The sequence below is a fragment of the Gallinula chloropus genome (assembly GCF_964237585.1).
Source record: "Gallinula chloropus genome assembly, chromosome: 1".
Classification (NCBI taxonomy): domain Eukaryota; kingdom Metazoa; phylum Chordata; class Aves; order Gruiformes; family Rallidae; genus Gallinula; species Gallinula chloropus.
The window spans coordinates 19,729,248-19,751,052 of NC_140085.1; the positions used below are offsets into that span (position 1 = coordinate 19,729,248).

At 53.9% G+C, this 21,805-nt stretch overlaps 1 protein-coding gene across 1 annotated transcript; it reads left to right on the forward strand.

Annotated features, from left to right (window-relative positions):
• Positions 1-10,997: 10,997 nt before the first annotated feature.
• SOX10 (SRY-box transcription factor 10) lies at positions 10,998-18,468 on the forward strand (the record flags this gene model as incomplete). The annotated part of the gene is made up of 3 exons (XM_084279165.1): positions 10,998-11,659; positions 17,224-17,489; positions 17,753-18,468. Exons 1-3 carry the CDS (start codon positions 11,250-11,252, stop codon positions 18,466-18,468), a joined length of 1,392 nt encoding a protein of 463 aa, XP_084135291.1. The 5' UTR covers positions 10,998-11,249.
• Between the last annotated feature and the right edge of the window lie 3,337 nt (positions 18,469-21,805).

Consider the following 21,805-nt stretch of genomic DNA (forward strand, 5'->3'; position numbering starts at 1 on the left):
TGTCCCTTCTTCTCCTCCCTTCTCCTTCTGCAGCTTCAGACCTTCACTGCCCTGCCACTCAGCTCCTCACATGTCCCTTCAGAAACACCCTGAGCTGCAGCCTCACAAAGATGTGTGGCTGCGTTACATGAGTATAAAACTCTAGCTTTTAAAGCCACCAAACTACAGCTGTGCCAATGCTGGGTTTTAAGCCTGACCTTCAGGTAGAGGGTGGTGCAGATTGATGGCAGGCTTGCCATGAATCCTAAGATCACTCCTGGCAAGGTGGGACTCAGGGAAACTAAGGATCTAGGCACACCCTGGCACTTCGGGGAGACCCCAAGCCCTCCTGGGGATGGCAAAGATGTGGCAGCATCTGAGGGTAGGAATGACTAGTACCAGGCAAGCATTTATTGGTAAATAACTTGCCAAGAAATGGGTCTTCACGGGAATGAAACCAGTTGCAGATCCAGACCTAGTTCAACAAATACTTTTGGCTGGAAAGCAAGTGTGGGAAGGGGATTTTTAAAATAACAACACATTTCATTTCAAGACAATCTTCCTGAATTATTCTGTTTTCTAAATGCCAAAATGTTGTGAATGGACATTTTCAAAGGGAATTTTTGACATTTCTCTTCAAACCAGCATTTTGCATTTAAAATTTGACCCCGGCTGAAAGATGAGAGGTCAAACACAAGAACATAGTAACTGCAAAACAAAACCTGCTTCAAGTGCAGCAGAATCTTTCAGTCTCTGGGTTACACCATTTGAAATAATAATAATAAAACCAACCCAGTAAAAAAAGCTCCTCAGCAGAGCTCCTGTGCATGTCCAGATCAACACTTCCCTACGCAACACCTCTGAGGTGACGCTGATGCTGGAGTAGAAACAGCTGGTGCGGTTGGGATAAAACCAGCCAGGCAGTGTCTGAGGTGAACCTGAAAATGCCCTTGAGCACCCCAGACAGAATTTCACTCTTCCCTTGGTAAATGTCACTGTGATCTCGTAAGGCTGTATACGGTGGGATGTGCATCTTTTAGGGATGCTTGCATCTCTTCAGCTCCATGGGTAGCAACAGGCAGAGCGATGACAAGCAAAGCCCCTGGGGCTCTGGTGGGTTTATCTACATTGTCACCTAGCTTTAGGCAAGGTGGCGATCAAAGTGCCCTTATCTTCCAGCACTGTCCCACTGATCCCTATGAACCCCAGTGGAGCTTTCCACAGGTATGTGTCCATAGGCAGCTCCAGGGGAAAAAAATCCTAGCATTAAGCAAGGTCTAGGTACCAGAAAATCTCTGCTGATTTTGGATGGGGCCCTGGTACTTCCCATGCCTGTGTAGGCTGGGGGATGGTGACCCAGTGGGATGAAGGACACTGATTTGAGAAGATGCTGTTACCCTGCTACTGCCTCTTCTGCACAAAGGCAGGTTGAGACTTGAGGGATATGAAGAATAGCCCGCCTCTCCCTTCCCCTCAGCCCCTCACGCCCACCACCCCACCCCATCCTCTCCATGGTGCACACATGGTCCCCACTGCCATGAATAGAGTTGGCACGGGTGGGCCCAGCCTGAGCCGCTGGGCCTCACGACTCCCAACCTCGATGAGCAGCATAAAGGCACAGAGCAGCCCCGTCGCGGCTCCGTCCCGACCCATCCTCCCCAGCTGCAAGAGCATCCGCTGCAGGCCCCGACCAGCCATTCTCACCAAGTCCTTCTGTGCCGTTTGTCTTTCTCTCCCCATCTCACTCCCCCAACCCCCCCCACCCCCGCCCCCCCAACCGCCCCAGCCTCTCTTTTGGGTTTGTTTTTTTTTTATTTAATCCCCTTTTTTCGAACATATCATTACAGGAGCAACAAAAAAGATGGGACAATACAGCCATTGATAAACTGCTCTCCTCTTCCCATCCTGGTCCCCCCCACTCCCTCCCTCCCCTCCTCTGGTGCGTGCCAACACTCTTTCCACCCGCCCAGGGCTGGAGCCAGCGCCAAACAACCTCTGCTAATAAACAAGAGGAACCAGATAAACCAGGAACACAATAGAGGGATTTGTTGCACTTTAGTGATGGTGGGAACAATGTCAACTCCGTGGCGCAGCTGCATGGACCCCCTCCCATCCTCTCCCCCCACTGCCTTGCGCCCCCCGCGCACTCGCAGCCCAACACTGTGATTTATGAAAGGCCAAAGGTCACTGTGCATTAAAGGGCTCCTTTCTTGCATCATTTATTAACCCCTCTATGACAAGGGGTGTTCATTGTGGCAGTGGTGGTGGCGGTGGTACGGGGAGCGGGGAGGGGGTGGAGGAATCCACCCTGGCAGCATCGCGTGTCTCTCGGAAGATGCTGAGATGCAGAGCTACTGCTTAAACCTGGCTTTGCACTGACCTGGTGTGTGCAGTGAGGAGGAAGAGCTTTGATGAGATGTGCTTCAGCCACCAAAAGCAACTTGTGTGTTCCAGAAGAGCTCTGTTCCCATTTCACACAGGTCACAGGTCTGCCCGACCCGCACTCGCTGCTAGGTTGGTGTTGCAGCCATGCATACACCTCAGGCTGACCCAAAGGGTTGCCCTGAAGATTCCATAGTGATATGGTAGAGTTGATCATGGTGCATCACCAGAGCCTTGGGTGACCTTGTGCCACCAGATGTGGTCACACGGGCCACCAGCAATGCAGCTGGGCAGCAAGGAGGTGAGTTGGTCATAGAGCAGAATGGGCCACTCTAAGGTCCCCTTTTCAGGCTAGTAGAGATGTGGCCAAAATCTCTGTCTCCCCAGAGCTGGTTGCCATTACCAGCAGTGCTGCAGTGTCACCGTGCAGCACCTTCAAGCCTCCCTGTGCAGCCATGGAGTGACACAGAAGTGCCAGCACACTAAGTCACTGTCCTGATCTTTTGCACCTGAAATTACAGTGACCAAAGTCTGACTGGGCAAGATGATGCAGCAGCAAAGGCTTCAGCACTGAACTTTGTGGTCCCTTGAGCTACAGCCCCATGTCCCCGGCTGTGCTTGAGGGGCCCGTGGAGACCCTCTCCATCAGCAGTCTTGATTAGGAGAGCAAACCCCATGGCTGTCAAGGACTGGGGGTGGTGGGGGAGCCCTGGAGAAGGGTTGTTTGCTGGAGTTCATGTCCAGTGTGGGGGCAGGGGGTTGTGCTGGCGCCTGGTTGCCTGGTCCTTCCCTCCTGGCTCAGCAGAGGGGAGACTGTGGTGTTGACATGTTGGGACATCTTTCCCCCAGGACAGAGATGGGTAGCAAGACACAAGCTTAGGAGCTGGTGGTAGCCCTTTCAGTAGGTTGTGTGAGCCCCTGCACAGGGCAGAGGGGACACAGAGGTTGGGGTGAAGGGGAAGACAGTCCTGCGACTCAAATACCAGTCTGTAACGCTGGTTACCAGCCGAACTGCTCCTGCCCTGTCTCTGGTGCCTCGGCCTCAGGCCGTGCTCCCTCTCTCGCTCTCCCTTGCATTCCTCCGGGAGCTGATCAGGGCTTGAATGACACCCCAGATGACTCTTTGCTATTAATTCCTGCGAACAGAAAGGGCTCCTTGTTCTCCCAGTCCTACTCTCTGGAGGAATTACAGGGGCCAAGGCAGCAGGCTGAAGCCTTCCCGACTTAACCCTTCCCCCGGCTCCCCAGGAGCCTCCCTGCAGCCAGAGGACTGGCAGAGGTGAAGATCTCTCCTGGAGCCACTGCAGCCACTGTTGATCAAGCCCACTGGGGTCACCCAGCACTGCTACAACCATGGGTCCTGTTGGGAGAGTCCTTTTTTCTGGTTGTTCTGCCCAGTCTTGCACAATTACCACACTCTTCCCTCTGGGCACCTCTGTCATGCAGACAGGGAGCACCCAGCTCTCTCCATTACATTGCACTGGATGTCAGGCTCCACCCGAGAAAAGGCAACACCGATCCCCTTCTCCCAACTCCTTTAGCACTTGCTTTTTGGCATCTGCTTTTTGGATATGCACCTGGCCTCTGTGGCAGGAGATGAGGGGGTTAACAGCCACTGAAGCTCTGTGCCACCCGTCAAAGCAGGTAGCAGACAGACATGCCTGCCCCACTCCTCTTTGATCTTCCCAGAGTGGAGTAATGCAGGAAAATTGTTCCATTTACCCACTGCGAGTTCTCCTCATGCCCTTGACACATTGGACTGACCAAGATGACAGTCCAGGAGATGCCTGGGGTCTTTGTGATGCTCAGAGGTGATTCTCCCCTGTCCTTTCTGTGAGATTTGCCCTATGCTTCCTCTCCAAAGCAGCTGGCACTGTAATCCACTGCTCTAGGGAAAAAAAAATGCCACATGTGACGTCTCCTTCTCACCCACATCAAGGCACATGCACCAGTGGCAGCAGTGGCATGGTTTCCTGAACTTGCAACAGCCCTCACTGTGCTTTGGAGAGGCAACAGGGTTTCTCCTGCTCCAGAGCTGGGTGGGACTCCGCAACCACATCCCAGTCCCCAAAGAGCTTCCCAAGGATTACCATCCCATCTGTGGGGTGACAGAAGCGCAGGGCCACGCACCAATCAGCATTGCCCAAGCTGTGTTCCATGGGCAGTGATTAACCCAGAGGAGAGCAACCATCAAGATGTTTCTTTTGCAGGACACTGGGTCTGGCAGAGAGACAAACAGCTTGGCCAAGCAGTAAACAACTCCAGGCATTGCATGTCTCTCGTCTCCTCTGGTACCCCATGACAAAAATTACTGCACACCCCCTGCAGCTAACTGTCCCGTAACCACACGGACGTGGTGTGGTGCTGCCAAAACCCAGGCAGGGCTGCAGGCAGCTCTTTGGTTTTCGTGAGGGACCCACATCACTTTCTTCCTCCTCGAGCTTCCTCACGGGTAGCCAGTTCGCTGATGCCCGTGACTGGAAGCAAAGAGGCATCTGGGAAGGTCTAGGACGAATATTGGGAGCTTCAGCCAAAAATGGTGAGGGGTGATGAAGACCAGAGCCCAGCAGTGGTTCCTGTGCCCAGGTTCCTGTTGGGAGGACACCTACAGCATAAGGCAAATTGAAGAGCTCTTTGGAAATCACAGCTGCCATGGCATCACGGGGGGGTAACACAAATGGGGGCTTTGGGGCACCTCTGCTTCTCTTGATTGTGGAAAGGCCTTGAAAATGACCTGCACACTGTGAGTCTGGGAGGGCAGTCATGACATCGGATCAAGGAGGAATTTGAAGATAAGGGCATGAGGAAGTGGTGAAGACGGGGCTGGGCTTCGGTGCTCCAGCAAAGGGTAAGGCCTGGTCTTGATCTCTCCCAGGCTGCCATCAATCGTGTCCCATGATGTCTCAAGGGTGAGATAAGCTGCAGACCCATAGATTTTCCAAATGTTATGGTGGCCTCTCCTTTTGCTCCTCCCTGCTTTTCCTTGGAGCATCACGCTCAAGAAATCTTCAAATAAAAAGAATAGTTGTTTGAAGCCTTGATATTTTTTCCCAATTCTTTCATAACTTCCTGTGTGGATGGTTCAAATGGTCACCTGGACATTCTCTCACCAGCCTCCACTTCCCCCCAGGGCTATGTAACCAGCTTCCCAGGTACTTTATGGTCATGGTAATGAGATGTGATGGGGCCCCATGGCATCTCCACACCAAAGGGGACATGTGGCCCTCACTGAGGATGTTGCATGTACTCTTTCTGACCAGGACAGAGGGACTTCCAGCATGCGTCAGCTGTTTTTGCCATCCACTACCTTCCCATGACTGCATTGCCTGGTCCTCTCCCTTTCTTCTCTTTGGGCCACCATGGGATTGAGCAAATCCATTCAGATCTCCCCACACCACATCTTGGGCAGGAAGACATCTTTCCAGCAGGAAGGATATTCCCGCCCCCCTCTTCCTCAGCAATCCTTCTGCATCCCCCTCCCTGGCACAATGTTGGGATGGTCTCCCCTGTCCGTCCTGCAGCATCATGGGGGAGTTGTGGCTACTGCAAACCCACACCAGCCTGCCTGGGCAAGGAGGTAACAGGGGCAAGACCCCCTCCCGCCCCCAAATCCCAAACCTTACCCCCCACCCCCACCCTTTCTGTCCCTCATTGCCTTGCAAGCCCACCTCGATGGGAAGGGGGCATCTTCCAGCAGCGAGGCGGTGGCCCATGCTCGTCCATCCCAGTGTCCATCCCCATCCAGGCCACCGCTGCCGCCTCAGCTCTTCTCAGCCTGGGTCTCCTCTCCTGGCTTCGGGTCTGGAGCAAGCTGGACGCTCTTAAAAAGCTTCTCGTGTGCGCGCGCGCGCGTGTGCTCATCACGTGACTGGTGTTCACCTGTGCCCCACACAAAGGCAGCGCACTGTCTGAGGCCCAAACAAGAAAGGCGGCACGGGAAGGGGGGGGGGTGTTGGGAAAACTGAAGGGGCCGTTGAGCGAGCGGGCGGGCGCGGGAGAAAACCCTTATCAAACTCCCAATTCATGGGTCTCCCTTTCCCTCAGCACACTGCCAGTATTGTCTGGCTGGGGGGTGTGTGTGTGTGTGTGTATTTTTTCAAATGTCTGTGTTGCCCCCCCACCCCCCCTCACTCCCTGGCTCTGACGCTGTTTTACTCTATGGAAAGATTTCACAGGGAACCCCTCCCATTTTCCCAGGCGGTCCTGGGACAATACCAGTGCTGTGCCCCTGAGCTGGGCAGGGGACAAAAGCTGGCCCTGGCTCTCATGCTAAGGATGCTGCTGCTCCTCTCTGCGAACACGCTCTCCCCTCTTACTCCACCCCTGCCATGGGTGCAGAGGATGTGTGTCCCTAGATGTATACACTGCGGAGAAGGAGTGGGAACCTGCTGTATGAGCATTTCCCCAGGGACCAGTCACTGGGAGGATGTGCATTTAGAAAGACAGTGTTAGCTGCTGCAGCCAGCGGTGGCTTTTGGAGGGTCCTTGTGTCCAAAAAGGGGTCCTGCTGGACACTGGAGAAAGAGATATGCCGTCTCAGTTATTCCTGAAGTGGGGTGGTCTCTCCTCCTGCCCCTCAGCCTTCACACCTTAACTGAAGAGAAGGCATCACATCTCACCCCACTGCAGCCGAGGCAAATTTTCCACAGTTTGCTCTCCTGCCTCCACCTCTCTGCAGAACCAAAGAAGAGAAGACACACAGACAGAAGAGACTTGGAAAAAGATACACGAGCATGCACCTGCAGTGGGTGCTGTCAGGAGGGGCTGGAAACGGGGGAAGAGATGTTAGCAACAGTAGGCAGGGCCAAAGGAGATGAAAAGCAAGAACTGGGGAAAGGCAGAATGAAGGGGAAAAACCCAACCTTACCCTGCCATTTAAAGATGAGGAGACATGGGGATTACAGATTGAAGGAACTGTGTGGCTGGTGCACAGTCCTTTGAGGATGTCCCTGTGTATGGTTCAGTTGCCCATAGCTCTTCCAAAAAGGCACAAACAGGACTTACCTCCCAACTGGAGGGTGTCAGCAGCCCCTGACAGGGATGGTGAACAGTAGAACAAACACTTGTCCAGAGCCCTGTGGGTTACTGAAATCCCTCCTGGGATTGATCCCTTTCTTGCCCCATTTGGGACTGGTGGGTCAGAAACTCTTGTGTTCACCCAGACCCTGTGGGCATGCATGACAATGTGAGCCCCACCACTCACTGTCTTGCTGGGGTGAAGCACCACCTTATTCTCTCTGGAGAGCCTGCTAAGAAGCTGCTGTGTTTGGGGTGTGAGCTGAGCAGGCTGTGAAGTGCCTGGAAGCTCCTTTCAGTGCCTGGAAGGGCTCCAGATTGGGGATCTTCTCCATCAAAGGTCTAGCAGGACCCCCAGCCTCTCCCTCCCTACCACCTTGTTCCCAGTGTGACATCCTTCCTCCTTGCCCTGAATGGAGGATGGATAGAGCCAAGGGAACAAGCAGGGTAGTGTTTCTCAGTGGTGGCTATCTCCCCATGAGACAGGAGACCAACCCTCCCTTCCCTCCAGCTCTCCAGTGCTTCACATGCAGGGTTCCTGAAGCTTGAGGATGACCCCCTTGGCTGGGTGAAAATGTCATGAGCCCCACAGCATCACTGACTCTGCATCTAGCAGGCTGTGGACATCTTTTCATGGCCCCCAGCAAAGAAGTGGCCTTGCCCCATTCATTTTCATTGGTTTTCTGCTGGATGGAGGGTAAACTTCTGAACTGCTCCCCTTTGTGCCGCGAGACCCTTCTTGTGACAACCATAGCCCTACTCTGGATCCAGGATCTCTCTTGGTGACAGAATTTGTCCATAATATAAAACTTGAAGCTCACCAGCTACTGCTTTGGTAGAGGAAGCAGGGTCTCAATGCTGGTTTGCTAGGATCTCCATACAGTTCTCTTGGCATTCAAGAGAAAGGAAGCCACTCTGCTTCATGTGAAGGAGAGTATCTGAGCCCTTCTTTTCCTGGAGCAGGAAAAGAAGCTGAAGTGGATAAAGGTTGAACATGATTCCTTGAGAGCTTTTTTCAAAGGGTTCAAGACTGTGCCACAGGGACACCTTAAATACCTCTGCCTCTTAGATGCCAGTGTCATGTAGCCATTCCCCCTCAGCTCCATTCAGTAAATACTGCACTCTGGTGAGATTTTCTCTGCCTTTAGATTCGCTAAATCTCCCATTTTCAAATTTAAAACCGTTTCCCCTTGTCCTAATGCTATATACCCCCATGAACAGTTCTTCCCCAGCTTTCTATAGGTACCTTTCAGGTACTGGAAGGCTGCTACAAGGTCCCCCCCAGAGTCTTCTCTTCTCCAAGCTGAACAAGCCCAGCTCTCTCAGCCTGTCTTCATAGGAGAGGTGCTCCAGCTCTCTGATCATTTTTGTGGCCCTCCTCTGGACACAGTCCAACAGGTCCATGTCCTTCATCTCTCTGTATTTTCTGCCTTAGCACTGATGCATCTTCAGGTTGGCTCTCCAGCGAGGAGCTGGGGCAGGAGCTAGATTTGCCTCATTGTTAACTGAGGAGGAACTGGGAGGATCATTAGATTTTTCATGGATAACCTCTCATGGTTACAGGCTGGTGTTAGTCTATATCAGCCTCAGTGACAAGGGAACTGAAGAAGCCAAATACCAGAGGCATCTGGGAAGGAAAGCAAGCTAGAAAAGTGAAGGTGTGATGGAGAACATCCGAACCCATTGAGTACTGACATCCTCTACATATCACAGTGCAAAAGCAGCAAGAATAAGGGTGAGTGTGAGAGTCCTTCTCATTGGGAGACCCCCTCTTTCCTCATGAGAGACCCCACATTTGCCTTTGGGAGCAATTCAGCATGTTGGAGGAAGTAGAGCCTGCTTCTTCTGGCAAGACCCCACAGGGACGAACATGCTGTGGCAGGTCCATCCCTAGGGCGCAAAACCTAAGGTGGTTCAAACTGGTATCCACTGTCCAGCAGTGTGGTATAACCCTGGACCTGATGTTCTCCGTTTTCAGGACACTTCTGTCCTCCTGCATGTCCTTCCCCACACACAGACCCAGATCTGAATGAGGGTAACCTTTTGGCAGTGTCTTGACCCCATGGTCACACGGCAGCTTGTTGCAGCACACCAGGGTTCCCATGAGACTCTGTGACAGAGACCAGGGACTCACTGGGCACATGGGGGGCACCAGACTCCACAGGAGCAGCTGCAGAAAGGAGGGGGGACCCCAGCCCCAGTGTGCATGCCCACCTCCCCAAGCCACTCCAGCCTCTCCAAACTCCCTGGGGTTGAATCCTCCAGCAGCATCTCTGGGGTGCTCACGCTGTTCCAAGAGCAGCCCAACACTGGGGGCTCTCACAAAGAAGCTGGCACCAGGGAAAAGCAGGGGATGCGCCGGCAGCTGAGGTGGGGTGGGGGGCTGCCCATGTCCCCTCCCCGCCATCCCCGACCGTCCGTATTCTGGCTCTGAGGAGTGCTTGGCTCCACCTTCCACCCTTCCCTCCCCCGGTGCTAAGCAGCAATCCAGCTAGAGACATCCAGCGGGGTATTAGTAAAACCAAGCCTCCCTCCAGGAATGGCACTCGCCTGAGAGCCTCCCCGCGCCGTGCGCCCCGACGCCGCCGGGGCTGGGAGGGAGACAGGGGGGCCGTTGGGATACAAATCACAGCCCTCGCAGGATCTGCCCGGCACACCCGCCAGCAACGTAAGTTTTCCTACCTGCGCTCGCTCGCGCACACACACCTCCGCGCGCGCTTCCCCCCTACTTTCTCTTACTTGTTTGGATTTCCCCAGCGAGGGTCCGTGCCACCCTCTGAAACGGGACAGACAGCAGCCTCTGCTCCGTGGGGGCTCCTTTTCAGCTAAGCCAGAGGATTGCTTTTCTAGCACTTTTTTTTCCCCCTTTTTTAAATGTCTTTTTTTTTTTCTTCTTTTTTTTTTTGAATTTCTGGCGGGGGGATAGGGAGGCCTTTCTTTTCAGAGACTTTCCAAGTGTGGGACTGCTGCGCGGTGACAGGGACTTTTAGAGGTGACTGCAGACAGGAGAGAGGAGGAGTGTGTGAGGAAGGCAACCCAAAGCCTTGGCTCTGCTCAAATTTAAACTTGGTGTGTGTCTGCATCTGCATGTATACATACATGAATGCAAAGATCTATACGCATATGCATACTTATGCAGGCAGGTGGGGGGTGTGTGGATGCATTTTAAGTCATGAGCTGCAAGAGGAGTGTGAGGGATGGGGGTGTCCCCACAGAGGCATTTTCGCACAGCCGGGATTGGGGTTTCTGGGTGCAGCTCCAGGCTCTGGGCTAGTTCCCTGCCCAGCTGTGACACCCGCTCAGCCTCCCCAGTAGCTGGGAGATGCCCCCTTTCTGGTTTATCAATACTGTGCCGGCGGTCCCGCTCCCACACCTTCCCCTGGGTGCCGTGCTGGCATTTCATCCACGTCTTCAAAAGACAGGGGCACATCCCCACACAAGTTTTGTGGCTGACATCCCCGTCCCACTTCCCACAGGGAGCTGCACCCGGACAGGATGGTTCACGTCTGTCTCCTCTCAGGTCCCCAACCACCCTTACCCTCTTGCCGCAGGCCTCTCCGCACGTCAGCTCCAGACGACTGCAGAGATAGGGAGCAATATCGCCGTTAATCAGGGGCCCCGACCCATCCCCACCCCCATCGATCACGGGTTTTGCGGTGTGCACGGCAATTGCTTTGCTTGTGCTTTTATTGAGCGGCCCCTGTCTCGTGGTCAGCTCTTTGGAGATCTTGGAGTCCCTCTCAGATTTGGTGGTTGCTTCTCTTTTTCTTCCCCCCCCCCCCCCTTTCCTTTCTTTCCTTTGTTTTTGTCTTCCTCCCTCCCTTCCCCAGTGAGGAGGACACCAAGGAGGGAGAAAAAGCTCGGAAGTGACAATGGCTGACGAACAAGATCTTTCAGAGGTGGAGATGAGCCCGGTGGGCTCTGAAGACCACCACTGCCTCTCGCCAGGACCCTCCATGGCGTCGGATAACTCCCCACACCTCGCTGGCTCCGGGAATGGGGAGATGGGGAAGGTCAAGAAGGAACAGCAAGACTCGGAGGCGGATGATGACAAGTTCCCGGTGTGCATCCGTGAGGCGGTCAGCCAGGTGCTGAGTGGCTATGACTGGACCCTGGTACCCATGCCCGTCCGGGTCAATGGAAGTAACAAGAGCAAACCCCATGTCAAGCGGCCCATGAACGCCTTCATGGTCTGGGCACAGGCTGCCCGGAGGAAATTGGCCGACCAGTATCCGCACCTCCACAATGCCGAGCTCAGTAAGACCTTGGGGAAGCTCTGGAGGTAAGAGTGGGTGGGCACATGGGGAATGTGAGGGCTGGGGGTCTGGGGGTGTCCTGGAAAGGACTCTGCGGTCATGCAAAAGGATGAAGAATATAGCAGGATGAAAGTGGTGTCCCTTGAGGGGACTTCTTTCCTTGTGGGAAGCCCCCTTGCAGGAGTTACAGTTGGTGGCTGGGGCAAGAAGTGGTGGTTGGCTGTAGTGAAGGCTTCCTCAGCAGAGCTCACCTCCCTCGTGGGCAGCAGCCCTCTCCGCATGTTTCTCACTAACTTGCCCTGATGTTCCCAGCCAGGACTCATCCTGGTCCTCTCCTGCCTGACTGCCAGGGGAGATCTTGTTTTCTTGACTCACCCTCTCTGTTGGGCCAACTTGAACATGTCTCCTCTCCAAGTGCACCAGCAGGAACCAGGCTGAGCCCCATTCACTGGTGGCTGCCTCAAGCCTGTTTGAACCTTGTTGGGATCCCAGTGCCAAGAGAGGTTATTTTCCCTGCAGTGCTACAGAGCAAGTAGGAAACCAAGTTATGGCCGAGGAGGAAGGTCCAGGAGAAGGAAGCCGGGTGTTTGGAGCTTCACACTCATCCTTCCCAGGATGGTCCTGGTTTTATCAGGCCATGCAGGTGCAGTGATATGGACAAGGAGAGACCTCACTAGAAAGCAGGGCTGAGACTTAGCCAAAAGGAAGAGACCTGCAACAGTCCCAGCCTTAGCAGGCTCAGACTAGCCCCACCTCCCTTTGCCCTTCATTCTCGCCAGCACATGCACTCTTGTGCTTCTATCCCCACCAATTTGCTGTGCTCATTTTCATTTTGGCCTTGTGCAGTTCCCCAGGTCCTTTATGTATCCTCCCCAACCCACTCCTCCTTCCTCAGGCTGACCAGCGGGCTGCCGCCATTGACCGTGGGCGTGCAGAGAGCTGTGGTGCCCAAGCCGTGTGCGGCAGGCTGGCTGTGCCGCTTCTGTCCCACCTGACAGTCTCTACTGGTAACTCCACCAGCCTGCTATAAACACTGCCACAGGTCCCCAGCAATGTCCTCCCCCTCGCCATGCACCAACCACCCCAACCCAAGGTGCGTGTAAACAGGCCCTCTCATCCTCCTGCCTGCCCTGACGGTGTTCTGTGGAGGAAGCCCTCAACCTCGAGTGAGCCAAGAGACATTTTTCCAAGCAGAAGAAAAACACACCCTGTCCAGCAGCTGATGCCAGGGTCTCATCCAGGCTTCAAACCTTCTTTGCTCATAAGAAACTGAGCCCTTGTGCATTACCTTCTCCCTCTGCTACATCAGCTTGTTTACCCTGACCTGTCAGTGTCTAGTGTAACCCCAGCAAGGGGATTTCTTTGGGAAGTTGAAGTCTGAGTGCGACTCTGGATGTCCCACCTGCCAGTCTTTGCTCTCCGCTGCCTTCCCTTCCCTTTACCACGGCACTTGCTCCCGTTGCAGTGTCTGCTTGCCAGCCTCTGTATTGTAAAGCTGTGTTGGAAGGGGGGTGGGGGTAGGGGGAACCCACCTTTTTTGTTCCCAAAGTGTCACTTTAAGCTATGGTTCCTTTATTGCAAAATATTGCCAGATTTTAGAGCACTGGCCTCCCTCCGACACTGCATTTCCCTTGAAAACGCAGTGGAGCCGTGAAGCCCTCCATAGATACCCTATTCGGGGCACAGGGAGACAGCCCCCAGCCTGTGGCCCCATCCATGTACCTGACTGCCGCCCTGCTCCCAGGGCACGGCTCTGGCCGCTGGCTGCATGGGACTTGGAGCAGGGGGACACTGCCACTGGATGATGGTCAAGGTCTCCAGTTGTTCCTTAGGGCACCCTGTAGCCAGAAAGAGAAGCTTGCAGGATCGGGCCTGGGGTTGTTGTGTGCTTCTGGTTTTGCCAGCTGGCTGCTTTGCTTGAACGTCTCCTCTCCGAGTGTCCCAGGTGCCGGCTGCTGGAACCATACAACAGAGCAAGCTGGGTTATGGGTGCAGCTGGTGTCTGGCCTGGGTAGGACCATGTGCATCTGTCTTTCTGTGAGGCTGGGGGCAGAGGTGCATCCCACAGAACTCCAGGGGAGTGTCCAAAAGGTTGCCGGGACAGTAGCCCCGAGCCTCACCTTCCAGCCACAGTATGGCTGGGTCTCCCTCCACTGAGGTTCCCACTGCCCTCATCTACGCCGTCCTCTTACGTGTAGGTGCAGTCATGAGCAGCTCGGTTTTGCTCTGGATGCTTAGTCTCAAACATTTGATGAGGGTTCTTGCAAAAGACCCAGGCTGTTTGCACATCCCCACCCTTACAAGGGGGCCACCCAAACCCTACAGCCTACATCACTAGTTGCTTTGGGAAATACGGACAACTTGTATTTCCATGTGGGCTGCTCTGAGCTTATACAGGTAAAGGGCACGTTAGGCAGAGAGGAATGCTGGTGAGCATGGAGACTGCCTGCAGACCACCGTTAAACCAAGCATGTCCCTGGAGATCAGCACTGGGAGGGTACAGCAGAGGCTGGGAATGTTGAAAGGCAGCTAGCAGATGGGGCGATAACCCCTGTGCCATCCCACATGCTCCTCTGCAAAACGGGCTGCAATAGCCTGGGCTTTTTTTTTTAAGCTTGGCATTTGCTCTGTGCCACCACCATGTCCTCCACAGGCCCTCGTTGGGAAAGGCTCCCTCCCTCCCCAGTTGGGAAGGGCAGCGGATGTGCTGTGCTACCTACCAAGTGCAGAGCTGGGGGTCTTGTGGCCCCATCCACCTTCCCCGGTCTCTACCCGCAGAGGGTGCGTGAGGAGAGCAGCCGACAAACCAATGCACTAAAAAAAGGAGGATTTCTACGCTTGACTTGTTGTTCTCTCCTGGGAGGGGACAGGGAGCAGCTCTCAAATGGAAGCTGCCGGCTGAAAATGTCGGCATGACTCTCAGCCAAGGAAGAAGGGGCGCAAGGCTCGCTAATGAGGAGTGAGGGGACCCTGTGGAGGGATCTTTGCACTGGGGTGGCAGCGCCCAGGGAATAGGGTCATGCCCAAAAAATCCAGGGTCGTGGATGTGTAGGAGAGCCTGCCCAGCTGCTTGCTGCTCTTGCATCAGTCCCAATGCCCAACACCATCACCGCACTGACTCATCGGCAGCTGAGTGCCGGTGCAGGGTCAGGTCTCTGCCCACTGGCACACAGCGCGGTGCAATGCCAGGTGGCACGGGGGGAGGCTGCAAGAGGTGGTCAGAAAGATTTTACCCCATCTTTCTCCTTCCAGAGCAGGGCACTGAATGCTTGCCCCTCTCCCCTTGGCTCGGGGGTGAGCGTTCGGTGTCTGGGAGGGCGGTGAGGGCTCGGTTAAGCCCCATGAAGGGCTTTGCTCTGTGATCCATAACTTCTCTGCTCGTGCGAGATTCCTTTGCATTATGGCCGGGGAGTGTGGGGGGCAGGAGGGGGAGGGCAGGAAGCAAGTGAAATCCAAATCCCCCCAAATCTCCTGGCCTTTGCCTGCTCGCACCAGTTTCACTTTGCTAAAGCCGATTTGAGCTCTGATCCCAGTGGGAGGGAGGAGGGAGCAGGCGGCCTTGGAAAGGAGAAGGCAAAGATGTGGGGAGCGGACTTGCTGCTGTCCTGCCAGTGGCACTGCCCATGGGCTGCTGTCAGGGGGAGAGGAGGTGAGGCATAGCTCAGAGGGCAGGGATCTGACTTCTGCATAGCCTAAGCAGCTCTGGGTCACGCCATCTACAAGATGCATCCAGGGCACTGAGCTTCAGTCTCCACAGGAAGCTCTGCCCTGAGCTCCCAGTGCAGCACACCATGCACATCAAAGCTGGCTGTGCAGCCTACAGCCCTCTCCCCCGAGAGGTGCCTGTGCAGAAAGAGACCTTTCATTCCCAACCACAGCATCTTACTATCTTTAGCAGCATCTGGGCTGGGAGTGCAGGGGTGCCTGAGCCGTGCTCTGGGACGTGTGAGCATGGTGTATGGCAGTGGGAGGGAGACAGGAAAGCTGGTCTTGGATTCACGGTGGTTCAGTTGCTTTAATCTCTGGGATTAAGGCAGTGGAGGAATGCGGTGTGCGGCCGCGACCTGCTCAGGCTGCCAGGAGTGAACCCAGGTCAGCACCGTAATGGGCTCCAGCCCATTCCACCCACATTCTGGCTGCTGGCTGGGGGGAAAGCACAAGGAGCGGGGGAAAAGGGGGTGCTTAGGAACCAATCCGTTACTTTCTGGAAACCCCTTCTCCGCCCCCCCCAACCCCCACAGTTTCATCTGTGTCCTCCGTGAGCCATGCCTTACCTGTGGTTTTTCAGGCCTTTGTATTTTCCTTGTTTTTTCCTGTATTTTCCTACAGTTTAACAGAACTGGACCCATTTTACTGCTAAGGGATCTGGGGGTACCAAGGTGCTGGCACAAACCCATTCCCAGGCAGTTGTTCTGTTGGGAGGGAAAAGTGCAGACATCCCAAAAATGGACTCTTTTTGCCATTTGGGAGCCCTGCCCTTTCTAATGGCTGCTGGAGTTGCAAGTCACAGGAACAGTGGTCACTTTTGAGAGCCCTGGTTTCTGGCTGGAAGCAGGGTGACCTTGAGTCACAGCAATATTTGAGGGGAAAATCATAAAATGAAACTGAAGTGCTTCCAACCGAGGGGGTGCCGCAAAAGGCTTGAGCAATGGGGCTGATCTCATCTTCAGGCGCTCTGACCCACCCTGTCCACATGTTTCACGATTTCCTCGGAAGAGCCTATCCTCACTAGAGCAGTCTATGATCTGGCAGGAGTACAGAGAAAGAGCTTACATTTCTGCAGTGTCTTTCATCCAGCGACCAAAGCTCATCTATTTCAACAAGCATAGCAACATTGCAGCTGAATTTTTTACAACTGCTTGGCTAAGTTCAAGAAGGGCTGGTCCTTTGTGTTTCATGCCTTATGCATTATCCATGTCCAAGGTGAGCAAGAGCTCCAGGGATACCAGAATACATTGTTTCCCCCTTTGAAATTTTCTTTAATTCCTTTCTAGGATATTGGGAAATGCTTAAAGGCCCAGCAAGCTCCATGCAGCAGCATGGGTGCTGTGGAGCCAACACCAACTGTGCCATTTGTAGAGCCTTGGAGAACTTGGAGCAGAGCCTATGGAAGGGTGGGAGGTTAAACTGGAATAAATAGAGTCTGGGGAAGAGCAGGAGACATGCAGGAGGCAGCACTACAGATAGCAAGGGTGTGCCACGCCGCATCCGTCTGAAGGATGATCCCAACTGCTCTTAATTTGCCCAAAGTCTTTGAAAGCAGCTTGTCCAGCCTTGTTTTGCATGGCTATGAAAAGCTGCACTTTGGCCACGGGCAATCTAAGAGAGGGTCTTGAACTCACTGAGGTGAGAAGCATCACGCAGCTGGGGAAGGGGGACCCAGAGCTGGCACCAACCAGTGTCAGGGCTTAGTTATTAACAAGGAGGAGAAAAACATCGCTGTCCCCACTTGAAACACTTCCAAGATTTCCCTGTTGTTCTGGGAAATACCCTCAGTGAGGCACCACCCTGACACTGTGCATTGGTGGTTGATTTTCTGACGTACCTGTCCCTCTCCTTCCCCTGTCCTTTACCACCTCGGCTTCTGCAGGCTGTTGAACGAGAGTGACAAGCGGCCCTTTATCGAAGAGGCGGAGCGGCTGAGGATGCAGCACAAGAAGGACCATCCTGATTACAAGTACCAGCCCCGACGGCGGAAAAATGGCAAAGCCACGCAGGGCGAGGGTGAAGGCCAGGTGGAGGGGGAGGCTGGCGGGGCTGCCGCCATCCAGGCCCACTACAAGAACGCCCACCTGGATCACAGGCATCCCGGTGAAGGGTCGCCCATGTCTGACGGACATCCAGAACACTCCTCAGGTGAGTTGCAGGTCTCCAAGGACCTGCCAACAGGTTACAGCCAACTCAGAGGCACAAAACAGACCAGCTGTCACAGGGAAAGCTTTAGCGATGTGGCTCACGCCTTACTCCTGACCCAGCAAACTCTGCTGGAGGCAGCAGTATAGGGACATGCCTGCGTTCACGGGGACACACGCATTCCTCTGGTCAGGTGAAGCCCAGGCATACAGCAGTAACTCACCTCTTTTCTCTCTTTCCTCCTCAAAATGTTTTTCACATTGCAGGTCAGAGCCATGGGCCCCCCACACCTCCCACCACCCCTAAGACTGAGCTGCAGGCAGGCAAAGCCGACTCCAAACGTGAAGGGCGTTCCCTGGGAGAAGGGGGAAAGCCACACATTGACTTTGGCAATGTGGACATTGGGGAGATCAGCCACGAAGTGATGTCCAACATGGAGACCTTTGACGTGAATGAATTTGACCAATACCTGCCACCCAACGGACACGCCGGCCACCCAGGCCATGTTGGGGGCTATGCAGCAGCGGCGGCTGCTGGCTACGGCCTTGGGAGCGCCCTGGCTGCTGCCAGCGGACACTCTGCCTGGATCTCGAAGCAGCATGGAGTCTCCTTGTCCACTGCTACCTCATCGGTGGTGGACTCCAAGGCCCAGGTGAAAACGGAGGGGTCTGCTCCTGGAGGTCATTACACCGACCAGCCCTCCACCTCCCAGATAGCTTACACATCCCTGAGTCTGCCCCACTACGGTTCGGCCTTCCCCTCCATCTCCAGGCCACAGTTTGACTACCCGGACCACCAGCCCTCAGGACCCTACTACAGCCATTCCACCCAAGCCTCTGGCCTCTACTCTGCCTTCTCCTATATGGGACCTTCCCAACGTCCCCTTTACACCGCCATCTCTGACCCTGCACCCTCCGTGCCACAGTCCCATAGCCCCACACATTGGGAACAGCCCGTCTATACGACTCTCTCCAGACCATAGGGAACAGGGAACGGTGACCGAAGCAGCGATGGAAAGGCTCCAAAGAATCAGCATGGGCAGAAGAGCCTCCGAACTCCGAGGTCACTCAGTGCCACCCAGCCACCAGAAATCACTGAGTACACAGAAGTGCCTTTCTTGACCCCGGCTATCGCTGGCTCACCCGCCTTCGGGAAGGTTTTTTGTCCTTTCGCCCTTTACCAATTCCACGCAGGCCACGCGACTCGCTTGCGACACCTTATCTGCCTTCTAGATGAGGAGGATTCTAGACATGGAGTGACTGGTCCGTGGTGGGTGCACCCTGTACTGTACATTGAGAGAAACTGCCCATTCCTTCCCCTCCCCAAATTGGTCCAGGTAGTTAGCAAGTGCTTCCAACAGGCCACAATGGTCAACACTTTGTCACCTGCTGCAGGTGAAGGGTGGTTGCTCAGCCTTGGTGACCATGTTATGGGAGGAGTGGTGCAGAGGATGGCACAGCTGGCTTCTTTGTGATCAGCGTCGTGCAGCGGTCCTGCCTAAGATTCTCACATGCATGAATCTTGAGCCCTGCTGGAAGACCAACCTATGCTTGCTTCCCTGCTGATTTCCACAGCTGCATACTTGCTTTCTCCCCGCCTCTTCCCTCCGTCCTGTGTTTAATCCCACACTCTTTCCTGCATGGAGATTTTCAGGCTTGCCTGGACAACACACAGGACTCAGGAACCGCACTGTCCGTCTCGGTGTTACTCACACGACAGCCTGTGTGCGCATGCGTGTTCACGTGTGGAGGTGCAGGAGAGGTGGGGAAGAACCAGCGAGTCATTTAGGTGCTGTGGGTGAATCCCCCTTTCTAACAATTACTCCATACTGTTCATTTATGTCTGGCATTTCTGGCATCTCAGTCTTTTCTAACCTCTTCAGTACCCCAAACAGCCTCTGGGCAAACTTGGTCCTTGCTCTTCTGTGTCCGAACTGTGCCTGAGGCACCAAGAAAGCTACAACGAACTTGCCAACACCTGGAGTTGATCCCAATACACTCTTTGAAGCCCTACTCCAAGCTCAAGCTGAAGGGGTGTGCATCCCTGTTTGTTTGCTCATCATGTCTTCCAGTCAGTCAACACCTCCCTCCTACCTAGGCTGAGGATGGAAGGATACTCCTGCAGCTTAAAGCAAGGTAGATATGCACTCAGTCGTGGGTGAGTGTAAAGAAGCCTGTGTAGGTGCAGAGGAATTTGTTTTCCCCTTTGGGTTTCAAACTGGAAGTGACCAGCTCTCACAGTCAGATCAACCTCCTCTTTACAGCCCAACACCTGAGGACAGCCTGCTTACTTCTTCCTCACCTCCAGGACTGGGGTGGTTTGTCATGCCAGGGAGTGAACTGGCACAAAAGTTGCTGCAGGAAAAGATGACTCCAGGCAATGGATTGCAGAGACACGTTGTGGGATCTTCCAATGGGTATTCCAGTCTAGAAAGATAAAATACTTGTGGCCAAACGTGGACTGTGATCAGTGCCCTTGTAACCCTCTGCTGATATGACTGCCAGATGCCTTTCCTGCCTCCCTTAGCTATGGATGACTTCTCCTTGTGGTGTCTGAAAAGATCATGTAGAATGTTTGCTCCTTGTACGCATGTAACCTCTTTCAGCCCTGTCCTCTTATTTATGCGAGTAGCACCTTCCTCCCGCCCCTCCCCTTCCCCAGCCTCTCTGCTGTCCTAGCACCATTAACTCTGCATTAAATATATGGAATAATAAACTTAAAAGTTTCATTTTCACGTGTCTGGGTTTTTTCGACCGTTTTCCTGCACATCTCTTGGTTTCCACCCCCCACACACACACAGTAAGAGTACGATGGGTCACACCACCACGGCACGGATCCTATGTGCAGCCTTCCTCTGCCCATCACAAGGAGGACACAGCCAGAACTCGGCCTGGCTTACTGGATTCCTTCACACAGGTGACACTCTCCTCGTGTTCACACCCCAGCTCCATCGCTTCTTCGGTGAGCGGGGTAGTAGCACCGGTTTCTGCTCCCCAGCTCCACGTGCACTTAAAAGCAGCGCCGTTTCACACGGGCTTCACCCAAGAATTTCTCAGTGGGGTTGTTAACACCCTCCAGAATGGGAGTGTGGGGTTTCTCATCTCAGTTCCTCATCAATGGGTGGCAGATGATGTACCTTGAGAAAGAAACCTTCTCCACATACACAAACCCCTGTGTTTTGGAAGCAACCCCTAGTTTCTCTGCAGGAACTCAAGCCCCTGGACTTGGGCCTTCCACAAGCAAGGACCTAAATACAAACACTCCCACACGGACCATACACTCAAGAATAGATGTGTACACCTTCTTACTTGTTGAAGCAGACATCCTGCAGTAGCAAGGACATCCTGGGTGTAGTCAGGTCCCGAGAGGCTATCTATCTGAAGGTGTTTGGAAAGAAAACAGAGCAGATTTCAGTCTGCTTCCAAACATCTCCCAAGGCCAATGGTAGCAGGTGAGGATCCCAATTAACACAGAGACTCCACAATTACAAATTGATTCCAAAGGGTCTCAGCGCTGACACATGTGATTGATCAGTGAGTTTGTGTTTACTACACCCTTTATGGCTGAGTACAGTAAGCAGGATGCCCAGGGACATGGAACACGTTCAAAGCTTTTTAGAACTCACAGCACTATTTGGATGAAGCCCTATTTAGGGCCAAGAGCATCAGCAGCAGAATGGCTTAATGGATCTAACAATGGTGGTGCCAGCTAAAGAGCCCCGTGCAGAACAGGACAGTGGCCATTCACTGGAGTGAATTACAGGCTGTGGGAAGAATCCAGGAGGGAACAACTGCACTGCTGAGCATGTCAGGAGCATGTGCAGGGAAGAAAGGAAACAACAATAGAGTTAGGGGTAGGAAAGCTGATCACAGGGTGAGAGAAGGGACATGGTGTAGATGATCAGAGAAGCAGGAAAAGTTCTTAACCACGCGCAAGTGGCTTCTCCAGCTCTTCAAAAAGCAAATTAAGAAAGTGAGTGGGACTCTGCCTCAACTACTCTCTAGTGGAAGAGGATGCCTCTTCTCATCTAGGGGGGTCCTCACAACTAAGACAGGACTGAGAACGCTGCTGGTAACAGAGGGGTTAACTGCTCCTCCTGCAGCCTAGCAAGAGCTAGCCCAAGCATCCTTCCCTCTCCCTTTAATCGTATCTGATACAGATGCAAGGCTGGGGAGGGGAGGCTGGTGGGGAACAAAGAAGCCATTTAAAAAAATGAAAAAAAAAGGACAAGAAAACGACTCCCTCGCTCCATGGCGGACGCCAAAACGGCTGCACAAAGGCACCATTTCAGGGCTGAAATTTCACCGCACCAACGTGAT